This window comes from Papaver somniferum, chromosome 6, assembly GCF_003573695.1.
Source record: "Papaver somniferum cultivar HN1 chromosome 6, ASM357369v1, whole genome shotgun sequence".
Lineage (NCBI taxonomy): Eukaryota > Viridiplantae > Streptophyta > Magnoliopsida > Ranunculales > Papaveraceae > Papaver > Papaver somniferum.
In genome coordinates this window covers 128,991,057-129,006,057 of record NC_039363.1, presented here as the reverse complement: position 1 = coordinate 129,006,057, position 15,001 = coordinate 128,991,057, and the positions used below count along the sequence as shown (strand labels likewise).

The 15,001-nt window shown below is 43.9% G+C and overlaps 2 protein-coding genes across 2 annotated transcripts; both read left to right on the top strand.

Annotated features, from left to right (window-relative positions):
- The first annotated feature begins 733 nt into the window (after window positions 1-733).
- LOC113291482 (zinc finger protein 1-like) lies at window positions 734-1,333 on the top strand. The gene has a single exon (XM_026541009.1). The coding sequence runs from the start codon at window positions 734-736 to the stop codon at window positions 1,331-1,333; it is 600 nt and encodes a 199-aa protein (XP_026396794.1).
- A 4,188-nt stretch (window positions 1,334-5,521) lies between these two features.
- Window positions 5,522-6,169, top strand: LOC113291481. The gene has a single exon (XM_026541008.1). The coding sequence runs from the start codon at window positions 5,522-5,524 to the stop codon at window positions 6,167-6,169; it is 648 nt and encodes a 215-aa protein (XP_026396793.1).
- The last annotated feature ends 8,832 nt before the right edge of the window (window positions 6,170-15,001 follow it).

Below are 15,001 nucleotides of genomic sequence, written 5' to 3'. Positions count from 1 at the left end.
TCCTTAGCACACTAGTTTGGATAGGAATAAAATGGTATACCTCAATTAATCCGGGTATACCCTAATCTCGCCTGGTTGTTTTTAATATAACATGTTCTTCGAAAAAAATGGTATACGAAAAATCGTCATCATCAACCACCTATATAACCTTATATACGCACTACAAAACAGAAGGCCTTTTGGGACAGTCAAAAAACGTTCCAAGAGGACAAAAAACCGTCCCAAAAGGTATTAGGGAAGATTTATGTACCGTCCCCTGTTCCACCGTCACTAATACTATTTGGCCATGTTTTCTTTTTAGAACGGACATATTTTAGCCTTGATTTAAATATTTTATGACTATTAGGGACGGTCAGGCCATCACCGTCCCAAATATCCTTCTTTAGGGACGGTTTTTTCAAAACAACCGTCCCTGGAAGCTACTTGTTTTGTAGTGACGTATACAGATCATCACATTTAATGGCCATTGATTTAATTATTAATAAATCTCCCCGATGAATACTATACGTACGTACTTATTGTAAGAGTTAAATATTTACTTTTATGACATACAAATTACTAATAATAGTGTTTACATTTAGTGATCATCAAGATCATCTCCTAGCTCATCCTATATATATGGAAGTCCCAATACCCTAACATATTCAATTGAAATGATCACGCAATAGTGAGAATGCTGTATTAGTGCTACTATTTAGCATTTACCGTATACTGGTTTTCCGAGGAAAAAAAAATGTCTTCCAAAGATTACTTCAACAATGATCTCAATCTTAATCCAAGTCCTCTTCCTTATCATCATGGGCATACTGACCATCGAGGAACAACAATGGAGATTGCTTATCAGCAGCCAAAAAGAGTAGCGACGGATATGTTCTCTTGTAACTATTGTCACCGGAAATATCATAGCGCACAAGCACTAGGAGGACATCAAAATGCTCACAAACGAGAACGTACAGCTACACTAGCCGCACTCGCAGCTTTTAGTTATTATAAAGCAAGTCACGGCAAGAACCTACAGCGCCACCAAGCATTCTCATCGTCAACCATGAGTTCATTACCATCTGCATCGCCACCTCTTACTCATGGTGACTTTATCAAGAAATCATCACTGGGTATTCAAGGTCGACCGGTACAAAAACCAGCACCTTATTCTTTGTCGTCATGGGCTTCTCGGAGCTCTTCTGGTTTGTATGGGAAGGATAAACACAACCGCTCACACAACAATACATCTGATTCTAGCGTGGCAGCTGGTAGCAAGTGCTTCGTCGTAAGTACATCTACGGTACCGCCGGGTGAGGGAGTATTAAAGCTTGATTTATCTCTTAAGCTTTGAAAGCAGGTTATAATTGCGCGATCATTCGGAAAACAAAGTACGCAGCGTGTCCGAAAAAGTTAACTGTATAGCCTGGTCGGTTAATTTTGTTGTTGGATCTTTCACAACAAATTTTGTTGCTGGGTTGTAGCTAATTAATATATAATAGCGATGAAGTTTGAACTCTATTAAGCTGCATAATGGTCCCCTCCCCTTAGCCCTTAAAGATTAATGCTTTTGTAGTTGAGCTTTAAATATCGTAGACTTGGTACTTAGTTTGAAGTTAATTATATAGAATCAAATTATCGACTAATTAACTAAATGCATTAACAAGTATAGACTGCTCGTACTAGAGTCGGCCGGGGAGGGTACATGGATCAGACTTCAGAGTTCGGACAAAAACTGAACACCGCGTTATCATTTCTGCCATAGTTACCAGATTTCATGGAGTTACCAATCTGGAACTGAGAATTGTTTTATGTTATAGACAACCCTATTGTATACGCATAATTCATCATCTGCCACGTGTCGAAGGGCCATACGTGGAAGACATGCAGCCCCTGAACATCGAGATATAATGCCACGTCCCAACACTCAAGGGGCATCTGACATCCACGTGTTCCCATCATCAGATCAATCCATCGATGGATGATCAAGGAGTACCAAAGGACCGAGCTACCGCGAAGTAGCGTAGTAGACCAAGAGATCAACTTTACTCCATCCCAAGAAAAATCCAAGATCAAGGGTGGGGAGAAATCACGCCGACAGGGATGTGACAGGGGCATCAGACAGCCGCCTGACGCGTGCAGATTTCCCCAACCACCCGCATTAAACACCCTAGGCATAGGACGCGTGTCGAAGATCCTATGGAGAAGAAGGAAGCCCATCTTCGTTTCTACACAATACCGTTGAGAGACGATGGATCAGAACGAAGATAGCATCGGGTTCGAGTACACAAATCAAGACGATAAGGACACAACTGTCTATAGCAGAAGGCCTCACCAAAGATGCCTATAAATACCCCTTGAACACTAAGAAAAAGGGGGTCGACCAATTCTAGGTAGAGTGAGAGAAAAGAGCAGGAGAGAGAGAAATAGTAAGAGTAAGTAATAGATTTATCTTCTTCCTAGATTCGTTATTCACTCCAAAGTCATTCGACTATCTTTGTAATCCCCAAATGCATAGTGAAACAACTACACCCGTGGACGTAGGCCTTAGTGCTGAACCACGTAAATCATTGTCTCGTTTACATTCTGAACCCTCGCTCTTTTATTTTACTTATATGTTGTGTTATGTTATATATTGTGCATCGATAGTCTGTCCAGTTATTCTCTTATGGCTAGACAAGGACGAGCCCGAAGGCTCTGAGTCTAATAAGCATCAGATTTGTATAGTTTTACACGTATTTCGTTCTCCTCAATGATTTTGTGAGTGATGCGAATATTGTTTGTGAATACGTGGATACCATCGTTATTTCCGTGTTCACAATCTGGCGCTAGAAACAGGGACTCTTGTCCTGGTAAAAGATTTATATTTCCATGTGATTTCCCTTTTTGCCTCCTAGCGCTATTCCCCGGATAATAGTGTTAGAGCAGCCTATCATCATTTTCTTTGAAAAAACCTGTTAGATCTATGTTTTCCTCTAGATCAGCGTTTACTTTTGCAAGGGAATTCAAGATCTATGTTTTCTTTGAAAAAACCTTTTGGATCTATGTTTTCCTTTAGATCGGCGTTTACTTTCACAAGAACCTGTTTTCCTTTAGATCGGCGTTTACTTTCGCAAGAACCTTCTAAATCTATGTTTTTTGTGACAAAACCTTTTAGATCTTTTTGAAATCCTTTCATTTAAGTTTTTGTCATCCTCATGTAGTTTCTAGCAAACATACGCTGAACCTAGACTTTCATACATAAAACCCTCGGGCTTGTCAATTTTCACAAAGCATTTTTAAACCTATGGGTAGATCTATGTTTACGATTGTTGGATCTACGTTATCCCTCGCCGTGTTTCCCGAGATGTTTTCCTTAAAAATCTTTAATTATACGTTGTGGTATTTACCTCTTTCTTTGGATTAACTTTGCTAACAAAGCCACTGTGGATCTTGTTCTTCGACAACGTTTCGTTTTTGCAGAAAATCGAAGATGGAGAAAATGAAAGACATGGGAAAAACCAAGGCGTCGTCAAAACAAACACCGAGGACAACCCCAGTTGTAACACGCAGCAAGCAGAAGGGTGAGAAGTCGAAGGCAGCAAATCAGAAGCAAGATGCCGCAGAGATCACCTCACCACTGGATGCCAATACCGTAGCGGCAGCGGCCCTCAAAGTTATAGCAGCCAAAGCCAACGCAGCAAAGACGATAGCAGCTACCGGAGCCCATGAACAACGAGAACGATTTGTTGAATCGACGATGCAACAACCGGTCTTTGGAATGCCACCAATGAATGACCATAACCAAGCTCTGCCAACTACTCAACCCTTATTAACAATGAACCAACCCGCGCCCCCACACGTGGAACTGCCAGTAGTTGCTACCGATCCGCCCCCTCCTTTAATCCATACAGCAGACGAAGGCCGTATTGTGGCCATTGGAGGGCAGGTGCGAACCGGGACCCCAAACCAAGGATCGAACCATTCCCCTCAACTGATGGCAGAGCTCGGGGAATTAAAGAAGAACCAGCGGGTATACGCAGATGCAGTAGCACTGCTGGCTCAAGAAAATCAAGAGCTCAAGGATAGGATCGCCCAAAGCATAGGAGCGGCACACCCGCATGATGAAGCAAATTCTAAAGCACCAGAGCCGAATCATGACCGAAGGATCGTCGTGACAAATGCCAACAATCTCGAGCCATTAAACCGAAGAGAAGCCATAGGAAACAGATCGTCTGATCCAGACTACGTTCCCGAAGACTCAGATTATTTCGATAGTGAGAACCGAAGATCAGGACGATCCTCAATATAACATGATCACCAGCGTGAAATGGAGGACCTTCGTGCCGAAATGATGGCTGAAATCAAACAACTGAAATCAAGACAAGGAGGAGGAAGGCTAGAAGAAGTAATGAGGGAAGCCAGCACCACACCACTGACCCCACACTTGGAGAAATCTCTCATTCCACAGAAGTTTCCCATACCAGCGTTTGAATGCTACAATGGATCCAGCGACCCCATGGCCCACCTTCGATATTACAATCGTATTTTGGCTCGATGGGACCAGGACGATGCAGTCCTATGCAGATATTTTCCTTCAAGCTTGAAAGGATCAACCCTATATTGGTTCGATAACTTACCACCCAACTCTAGCGACTCCTACAGCCATCTCACGGAGAAATTCTTGAGAACCTACATGTACAACAAAGCTGTCAACACCGGGATGGACAAGCTTTTCTCGCTGGCAGTCGTACAAAGAAACCATCAGAGAATATACCAATAGGTGGCACAGAATCTGTCAAGCAATAGGGAACGTAGATCCGGTGGTCACTATCAATTGCTACAAATGGGGATTTGATATGATGAGCCCGCTGTTTGTCGAGATCCATGAAATTGTACCCACGACCGAAGGAGACCTTCGAGTTATCATCGAAAAGCACGCCAGATTGGAAGAAATCCAACGAGAAAATCCGAGGGCCCAAACGCAGGGATCTCATCAGACTAATTCCATGGAGCAAGCTAGCGGATCCAAGAGGGATAACTCAGCTGAACGTCCCAACGAAGATAGTAGAGGACGAAGGGATGATCGTCGACATGATGATGATCGGAAATTCGAGGATCAAGTGTATACGAAGCTCAACACCAACCACGCTCGCATCCTAATGGAGATTAAGGATCGAGAGAACTTAGAGTGGCCTTGGTCCAAAGGAAAGCAGCCACCTCGGTCCGAGAAATATAGAGACTACTGTGAGTACCACAGCTTCAACGGGCATCAGACCGAAAAGTGCAAGAACCTCAAAATAATGATCCAAAAACTGATTGACGCGGGTGACCTCAAGCAGTATGTTCATAAGGCAGAAACCGATGATAGGGAAAAACGAAGCAAGTCCAACTACCTGAGGTAACCGAATGCTCGAATACCATTTCATGCTCTGAATCCAACGGACCTTATCTGACCGCCCAGATAGGAAAAATATTGAGAAAACAATTCTAGGACTACTATGAGTTATACAAGATCGACGGGGTCGAAGTTGATGAGCACGAAGAATGGATGAACGCACCAATGATATTCGACGCTGAAGATATCGAAGAAGACATGGAGGACCACAACGATTCTCTAGTTCTCACCTTACCGGTAGCAGTATGTAACGTCAAGAAGATATTGATTGACGGTGGGAGTTCAGTCGACGTTTTGTTCTATGATACGTTCAAACGAATGGAACTGAATGATGAGCAACTGATGTCTTCTTATTATACCATCTATGGATTCAATGGCGCCCCAACGAATCCCCTAAGAGACATCGTATTAGAAGTAAGGACAAGACCAATGAATATAGAAACATGGTTCAGTGTGGTCGATGCTCCTTCTCCCTACAACGCCATCATCGGTCGTAGATGGGTACACAAACTCAAAGTAGTAGCAGCAACATATCACCAGTACCTTAGATTCCCAACGCTCGAAGAGGTAATGGAAATTAAGGGGGATCAGATCACCGCCCGAGAATGCCAATCTCTGCAAAACCAACTCAACAATGAACAAGATGAGCAGCGGAAGCCCCGCAGGAGCAAAAACAAGGCAGCAGCCAAGGACAAGGAAATCGAACTATATCTTGAAGAAATTTCGGGAAAAATCTGTACAAAGGAGAATGTCACCTTAACTACCGAAGCTTCTACTTCAATGGCTAAAGAGGCTGAAGAGACTGCCAAATAGCAATTAAAGAACGTCCCTCTCATAGGGGAACCAAAGCCCACGTTCACACCTGTAGAACCCACGAAGGAGATCAATATAGGGACCGAAGAAAACCCGAAGATGATCAAGATAAGCACTCTAATGGACAAGGAAAGAGACGCAGCCCTAATCAAGCTACTTACGGAGTATGCGGACATATTTATATGGAAACTAGGAGACATGACATGTATCAATTAGAAGATAATCCAACACGAGCTTCGCATAAAGCCAGGCACGACCCCTTTTAGACAGAAGGTACGAAAAGTCGCACCGAAGTACCATCAGGCGATCGAGAAAGAGCTCCGCAAGATGTTAGAGGCAGGATTCATTAAGGAAGTGAAGTACCCAACCTGGATTTCGAATATGGTCATCGTACCGAAGAAGAATGGAGGAGTAAGAATATGCACCGACTTCACCAACCTCAATAAAGCATGCCCAAACACAGTTAACCACTCCCGAGCATTGACCAATTGGTAGAAGCCGTCGAAGGATACGAAGAACTATCGTTTATGGATGGATATTCCGGTTACAATCAGGTAGCCCTGGCAGAAGAAGATCAACAACATACGGCGTTCTACACCCCGCACGGACTCTATTGTTACACACGAATGCCCTTCGGGATGAGGAACGCGGGGGAAACATACCAGAGGATGGTTGATGCTATCTTCAAGCCGTGCATTGGGAACACTTTAAAAGTTTATGTTGATGACATGCTTGTCAAAAGTAAGCTGCGCAAAGACCACCATGAGAATTTGAGAGATATCTTCGATGCCATGAGGAAGTATAACATAAAGGTGAATCTAGAAAAATGTACGTTCGGCGTCACATCCGGAAAGTTCCTTGGATATCTAGTGACGAAGAGGGGGATCGAAGTCGATCCTGCTAAGATCCTGGCCATTGTGGAAATTCCATCCCCGAAGAACCTGAAAGAAGTCCAAAAGCTCAACGGATCACTGGAAGCACTAGGGAGATTCATCGCCAGATCGTCGGACAAATGAAAGCACTTCTTCAACATCCTCAAAAAATGAAGCAAATTTACATGGACAGCTGAATGTGAAGAAGCCGTCCAGAAGATTAAGGAATACCTGGCCACAATCACGATCCTCCAGAAGCCCGATCCCGATGAGGTACTGTCCCTTTACATATCTTCCACCGAAGATGCAGTTAGTGCAATACTGGTCAAGACCAACACAAAGGTCGAACAACCAATCTATTACGTCAGCAAGAATCTCAACCCGGCAGAAAGAAACTACACGAAGATTGAGCAACTCATACTAGCATTAGTATGGGAAACCCAGAAGCTGTGAACCTATTTCCTAACCCATTATGTTCGTGTCCCTTGCAAGGCGCCGCTAGAAGCTATTCTCAAAAACACCGGGAAAGTGGGTAGAATAGCGAAATGGAATACACACCTTGATCAATTCAATATCATCCACGAGGTCCAGACTACACAAAAATCACAAGTCTTGGCGGATTTTTTAGCAGATTTACCCCTGGAAAATGACGAAGAGGTGAAGGACATCAAGAAGCAGCAGAGGATAATAAATATCCGATCGATGTACTCGAGCCATCAAGCCAAAGACGATGGGAGGTCTTCGTTGATGGATCAAGGAACATAGAAGGAGCGGGAATAGGCATCGTGATTACCACCCCAACTGGAGATAGGATCGTGCATGCACTAATATTGGAATTCAAGGGGCATACCAACAACACCGTAGAATACGAAGCCGTGGTACATGCCCTTCGGTTGATAATAGAAATGGGAATAGCGGACGTACGTCTGACAAGTGATTCTCAAATAGTCATTCGACAAGTGGAGCTGGAATAAAATGTTTATGATGAGACCCTCTCAGCATACATGGCTCTGGTCCATACCCTAGAATCACAGATACCCAGCATTAAGTTCCGACATCTATGTAGAAGAGACCTTAGGCATGCCGATGCCTTAGCATACATATTATCTATGCTAAGGTATGAAAGCGTCGAGGCCATCAAGATAACAAGAGTATATGAGCCTTCGATTACTCCACAACAATCCTTCGCTACCCATCGTGAAGACGATTTAGGGGAGGATATCGTCGATAATGATGTAGGGGAAGATATCCACGATGATTTCGTCGAATACGATATCTTATCAAGAGAAAATGAAGACGAAGACTTCAGCAACGAAGAGGACTGGAGAACCAAAATCCACCTGTTCCTTGAAGAATGAACGCTGCCTGCAGACCTGAAGAAAGCTCCAAAGATACAATCAAAGGCAGGAAGATATGATCTTCGTGACGGAATTTTTTATAAGAAGTCTTTCCTCGGTCCATTATTGAGTTGTTTATCCAGGAAAAAAGGCCATTATATCCTGAAGGACATCCACTATGGGGACGTAGGCAACCACAGTGGAATGAGGTCACTAGACGACAAAGCTAAGATGCAAGGGTATTACTGGGCACAGATGATGCAGAATGCATCCAGGATGTCTAGAAGATGTGAAGAATGTCAGCGTTTTGCTAAGAGAATCCATACCCCAGCAACGAAGCTAAATTCGATAGATATTCCATAGCCATTTTCAAAATGGGGAGTAGATATCGTCGGGCCCCTGATCGAAGGGTCAAGGAAAAGACGATTCTTTATCGTAGCCATGGATTACTTTAGAAAGTGGGTGGAGGCCAAAGCTCTGGCCAGAATCAGAGACGTAGACGTATTCACATTCATTTTTCAAACATCATTTGCAGGTTTGGAATTCTCGCAGAAATTGTCTCCGACAATGGTAAGCAGCTACAAGGAAAGAATATAGATATGCTCCTTGATACCTTCAAGATCAGAAAGAACAAATCGACTCCCATCTACCCCCAAAGTAATGGCCAGGCCAAAGCCACGAACAAGACTCTGGTGAATATGGGCGATGGTGTGAGAAGCTGCATAATGTGATATGGGCGTACCGAACCACATGAAGATCCGCCACCAGTGAATATCCGTTCCTCCTCACTTATGGATCCGAAGCTGTCATTCCAACGGAAATCATCATGTCAGCCACGAAGATCGAAGCTTGGGAGAAGAACCTAACAGCGGATATGATGTTGGAAAGGCTCGATGACCTAGAAGAACGAAGGGAGACAGCGCTACAAAGAATGGAGAACTACCAACGAAGATTGGATAGAGATTACAACAAGAAATTTAATCTTAGGAATTTTGTAGAAGGACAGTATGTGCTAAGAACTATACCGCAATATCAAAGAGATAGAAAGTGGGGCAAATTAGCACCAATATGGGGAGGGCCATTTATCATACATGACATCGCAGGGAACGGATCCTACTACCTGCGTAATCTGAAAGGAGAAGTTCTCAGGCACCCTTGGAATGCAAAATACCTCAATCCATACTACCCATAAAGCAATGCAGTTCTGCACCAGCATGAAGAGTACTAGAAGAAGAAGAAGCTGGCGCACCTGCTTGATATGTTTCTATCTCTGGACGAGGAGTAGCAGACCTCATCGTATCAGTCAAACAAATTTTTGGCAAAGAATCTATTGGGGAAAGTAACTATACACGATCTCTCAGGACTCCCCTATCAGCGTCTATAAGTATAGGACCATGGGGAAGGATTCCAGTAGAAAGAGATACCCAACCAATTAATAAAGCAGCGGCTCGGCAGAATGGGTGCATGTAAATAATCCAATAATGCACCGCATGTCTGAGAATTCTGAATTATCCCCCACCGTCTGGTAATCCTCTGGCCCAGGGTTGGTCGGTGGGGTGACAGGTCCAAAGTCAATGACGAATGTACCTCCGTTCGTTATTGCTGTCAAACACTTTCTATCGCTTATCCATTTTTCAACATTTAGATATGCTCACTATCTAAAAGGTTATGTGAACTAACTATGCAGATGAATTAAAGATGTACATACTCAAAACAAACGATGATCCATTCCACGAAAGTTGATTACAAGCTTGGGGAGATAGACAAAAAACACAGAAGATACACAAAAAATGGCCCAAAGCCAAGTAATCAACAGAGATAAACTTTCTCAAAACAAACATAGAAACCTACTTCCCCTTGGAAGACTCGACGTGATCAGCTGGATTCTTCTTCTGAGACGAAGGGACACTTCCTCCCGAAGAAGGATTGGAGGTGTAGGTTACGGGCTCAGGCATAGGACGACGAGAGTGCTTCTTAACAATGCCATGATCCTTCAGAAGGCTCTGCTCGATCTTGTTCATTGTATTGTTAACGTCTTCGGCAAGCTGGTAACGAGCCTTGTGCGCGATAACGGCGGCCTTGAGTTCAAACTGCGACAACGAAGATTTCAATCGGGATACTTCCTTGGCTTCCTCCTTCGCCGCTTCGTCCCGAGATCCAGCCAACCCTTCATAGTAATTTGTCTGACCCTGCTGGTGCACTAAGGAAGATTGAGCCTCTTTAATCTTTTTATTTGCAATGCTAAGTTGTCCCTCGAGCTCTGAAAAAGAAGGCACAAATGGGTTACAAAATTAGAATTACGAAACTGCTCACGACCAAACAAATGTATACCTTCGACACTAGACGAAGCTATCTCATATTCATTAACTATAGCGTCCCGAGCATCGTCAAGAAAATCATACTCGTCAACAATTTGTTATAGTCCAATCGAAGATTTGTGAGAGCAAACTGACACTCATCCAACTCTACCTGCTTCATGGAGTCTAAATGACGAAGGCGATTGACTTCGTTACTCATCTCTTCTATCCCTTTAGTAAGCCTGTACATATTAACTTCAAGATCTTTCTCAGAGTCTACTAAACGAGCAACATCGGCCCGAGAAGCAGCTAAAGCATTACTAAGGGCATGGGCCTCAGCTCTGGCATCGTCCCTCTCTCGAATGAGCCGCTGTATATAATCCCAAACTCCAGGGTCATGGGATGAACGAGCTTGACGCAGCTCCTCTTCCAAGTTTGCTACTTTAGTTTCTAAACGGGAAATACCCTCACGAGCCTCACGCATATTCTCACGAGTCTACAGTATAACACCGTCAAACTGGCGGCGACCGGCGTTATAACGATTCTGCATATCAACCATCTTCTCCCGTCTTTGTCGGTACTGAGCCATCAAATCATTATGATCATATGCCCGGGCATTCCACTTATCAGCCTCATCTTTAATCTTCTCATCCAGTTCCCTAATCCGAGAAGCTTGGCTAGTCCTCTCATTCTGAAGTCATGTTAACTCTCTGATATCGACCGCTGAAGATAGGGCCGGAAGACTCAGACAACACACTAAGAAGACGAAAGGGAGATACGAAGAGGAGTGTAAGGAAAAAAGACGAACCATTAGAAGACGAAGTTTCGCTACGAGCCTTCTCCAACTTACTGCGAACAAGAGAGAGTTCAAGACGAAGTTTCTCTTCGGAAGCACCAAGCTTCTCTTTCCCCTTCAGACGATTCTTTAACTCCAATATCTCCTTATCCTTAGAAGCGATGAGTGCCTCAGCATAATTCAATTCCTCCTCCCTGTGGCGCAACTTTCCCTCCATCTTAAGAGACTTCGCCTTGAAAAACTGGTACAAGGTATGATTGCAGTGCTCGCTCCTCACTAGCTGCATAAGAAACGACCACATGAAAATCATTAAGAAAAAGACATCAGATCCCTAAACTTAATATCTACGATCGCCTACCTCGAGAACACGTTGTTGGGGATAACCATACTGATACCCATCAGCTAAGGTCATCATATGAGCAATGGAGGAAGGATGATCAACCAGAAGACTAGACGAGGTAGCTCCCAAATCTTTCTCCCAGGCTTCAGCAACCTCGTCAGGGGACGCCAGCTGCATCCTCTGACGGGTGAAGGCTTCGGAATTTTTTTCACCAGGCATTACGGGGGCAGGATTGGGTACACACATCAACCCTCTCTTCATCAACCAATCAATGGTCGCATCATCTCCATCGTGCATCATAACTTTCTCAAAACTATCATAAGATGCACCAGCGGGGGCTCCATCACCAGCAGCGACTCCTTGGCCAACAAAGTTCTTCTCGGCCTCAGCATCCCTAGTAGCAAGAGCTTCGGCGTCCTCACCATCAGAGCTATAATCTTCCTCAGCTATCTTTTCACCTTCCTCAGCTACCTTTTCACCCTTCCCCTCCCCACCCATCCCCCTCCCCCCGCAAGAACATCCCATTCATCGTTTGGTGAGAGTATAGAAAAATACGAATCCATTCCTATAGCAGCACTAATATCGACCGGATCCCCAGCGGAATAAATCTTACCAAAAGAAAATTCTTGGTTAGGATTTTTTGACTGACGATCAGCGTCCTCGTTCCCTTGAACTTGCATAGACTCAACGGGAGGATCGTTCACCTGAGCATCAGACATAATCTTCTCTCCACCAGTTCCATCACCAACATATTCAGCACTTCCGTGACCAGGAGGTGAAGTACCTGAGCGCTCCTCACCATCGGTATTCTCTTCATCAAATCCCTCTTCTTGATTCACCGGGTTGTTCACCTCGGGGATCAGTTTCTCTTCTTCACCAGCAGCGGAAGATTGAACGGGTCCGATCCTCTTCTTCTTTGAAGACTGTGACAAAACACCTGATCAACCTCTGATTCTAGGGAAAAACATACATAAAACAACATACTTTTATAAGTAATAGAATCATACCTTGACAGTGGTAGTATTATTCGAAAGAAGAACCGCGTCGGAACTTTCCTCTTCATCAGCAACGCCAACAACATATTCAAAGTTCATGCCTGTGAAATTTAGTTGCCAAGGGAAGAAGTCACCATAGCGGGATGGGGCACTAGCACGAGGATGACTACCAGAGACATGGCGCCACCCATGTTGACCAGGTACCCAACCATAGGCCCAAGGACCAATAACTTCAATAACTGTGGCATGCCACTCATAATCATGATCACGCTTGAGCCGCTCATTCTTGGGGAAAAACCTTTGAGAAGGAGTCCCTTCGGTACCAGGGACATAATGAATATTTGAGTCATTCACTTCGCTTAGAAGACGAACCTCACCTTGGGAAGCCGCAATCGTAAGCAGACCTACACTCTATGGCTTACGATTGCCACCATTGACGTAATCCCCGAAAGAAGCGTTGAAATTCTCAGGAGTATACCAATATTTCTCAGCAGGGTTGGGAACGTAGCACGGCATCGTCGTCTCTCCTTTACTCCAAAGATAACACTCTTTCAACGTACTAAGATAATTTCCACTCAGTTGTACCACCAAACGACAGTGAGTACGAGGAGTGGAACCCTCACGATGGGCCATAACGTCATAATAAAAATAATCCCCCGAGTTATACAGAGGCAACATCAAGCCAGCTTCGAAGGCCCCCACGGTTGTCAGCAAATGGAAGTCATCGTACTTATAGTTCACAATCATATCATAAGTAAGATCATCATCTGGCGCATAAAACTTAACTTCAAAAGCCTCGAGGCCATGCTTTATCTTGAATGCTTCGAGATCAACATGCTTAAAAGTAACATTCTTCTTGGAAACCGAAACGCTTCGTATAACCGGGGTAACGTCAGAACTAGCAGCTTTGACAGATGACGGTTTCTTCAGAGGACTCATATCCGAAGCTTTTCTCTTAGTTGGCGGATTCCTCGACAGGTCCACCTTTGGTGCAGCGCCTTTAGCAGAACATTATTTCACGGGAACGGTAGGCTGAGGAACCTTAGGCTTATGAGAAGGCATTGTAACTGGGACAACAGAACAAAGGGGATGCACATTCAACGGTTCAGCGCGATGAGAAGAAAGATTAACGGAAGGACGGTTAAATGCGTATCGAGAACCCTTCGGTGGATCCCCCCCTCTTCGTAGATGTAACCCTGGGACCTGACGAAGACGAAGTCTTATTAGTACAAAGATCCGTTTGAGACGACCTAGATGGACCACCCTTCGGTGGAGATATATCAAGACTTCTAGATGGAGGAGATCTGTAAGGGCTCGACGGCGGAGTACTATAAGGAATACGAGGACGATATCCCATGTCTGCAAGGGGCGGAGAGAAAAACGAAGATCAGAAAACATAATTTACAATTATCACAGTTCATAATCAACATCATCAGGACATGAGAAAAGACCACAGAAATAAGTAGTTTTGATAAACTCCACGAAAACTAAAAACCCTAATTCGGTGATGACTGTTAAAAATAGACTCCAACTATCAATAAAGGAGCCATAGGTTTCGTGATAAAGAACAGGGGCAAGTATATATTCTTTCGTATATTTTGTTCTTCATCACAAAACCTAGATACAGCAGCAGAAAAAGAAAAATCCATCAAAAATGAATAACGGTTAGAAGAACATCACACCTGAAGAAGAAACAAGAGAAGATGGTCGGCAGATAAATCGGCGCACGACGACAACCAAGAAGATCTTGTCAGAACAATCCAACAGCAACAGCAGGAGGTAAGAGAAAAAGAACAAAAGAACAAAAGAAAGAATTAGAAGAAAGAGATTTAGAAGAAGAAGATATAAATATTGGAACTGACAGGAGAATGAAAGTTATGAGGCCGCACCAACCTCTTGTATCTATTACCATAATAAGTGGGAAAACCACCTCGAGAATCGAGAGGAAGTTAATGTCAATAGTGGGAAACGTTCCCTAAGAATAAGGAGGAGTTAATGAGATGAGTGGGGAAGACTTTGAAGACAGTTATTCTCCAAACTTTGACCAACTTCAAACTTTAAGAAAAGGGGAAAATTGTATACACATAATTCATCATCATCCACGTGTCGAAGAGGCCATACGTGGAAGACATGCAGCCCCTGAACATCGATATATGATGCCACGTCCCAACACTCAAGGAGCATCTGACATCCAC

Coding starts and splice junctions, on each gene's coding strand:
- LOC113291482 (XM_026541009.1), top strand. CDS start 734: ATGTCTTCCAAAGATTACTTCAACAATGATCTCAATCTTAATCCAAGT.
- LOC113291481 (XM_026541008.1), top strand. CDS start 5,522: ATGATATTCGACGCTGAAGATATCGAAGAAGACATGGAGGACCACAAC.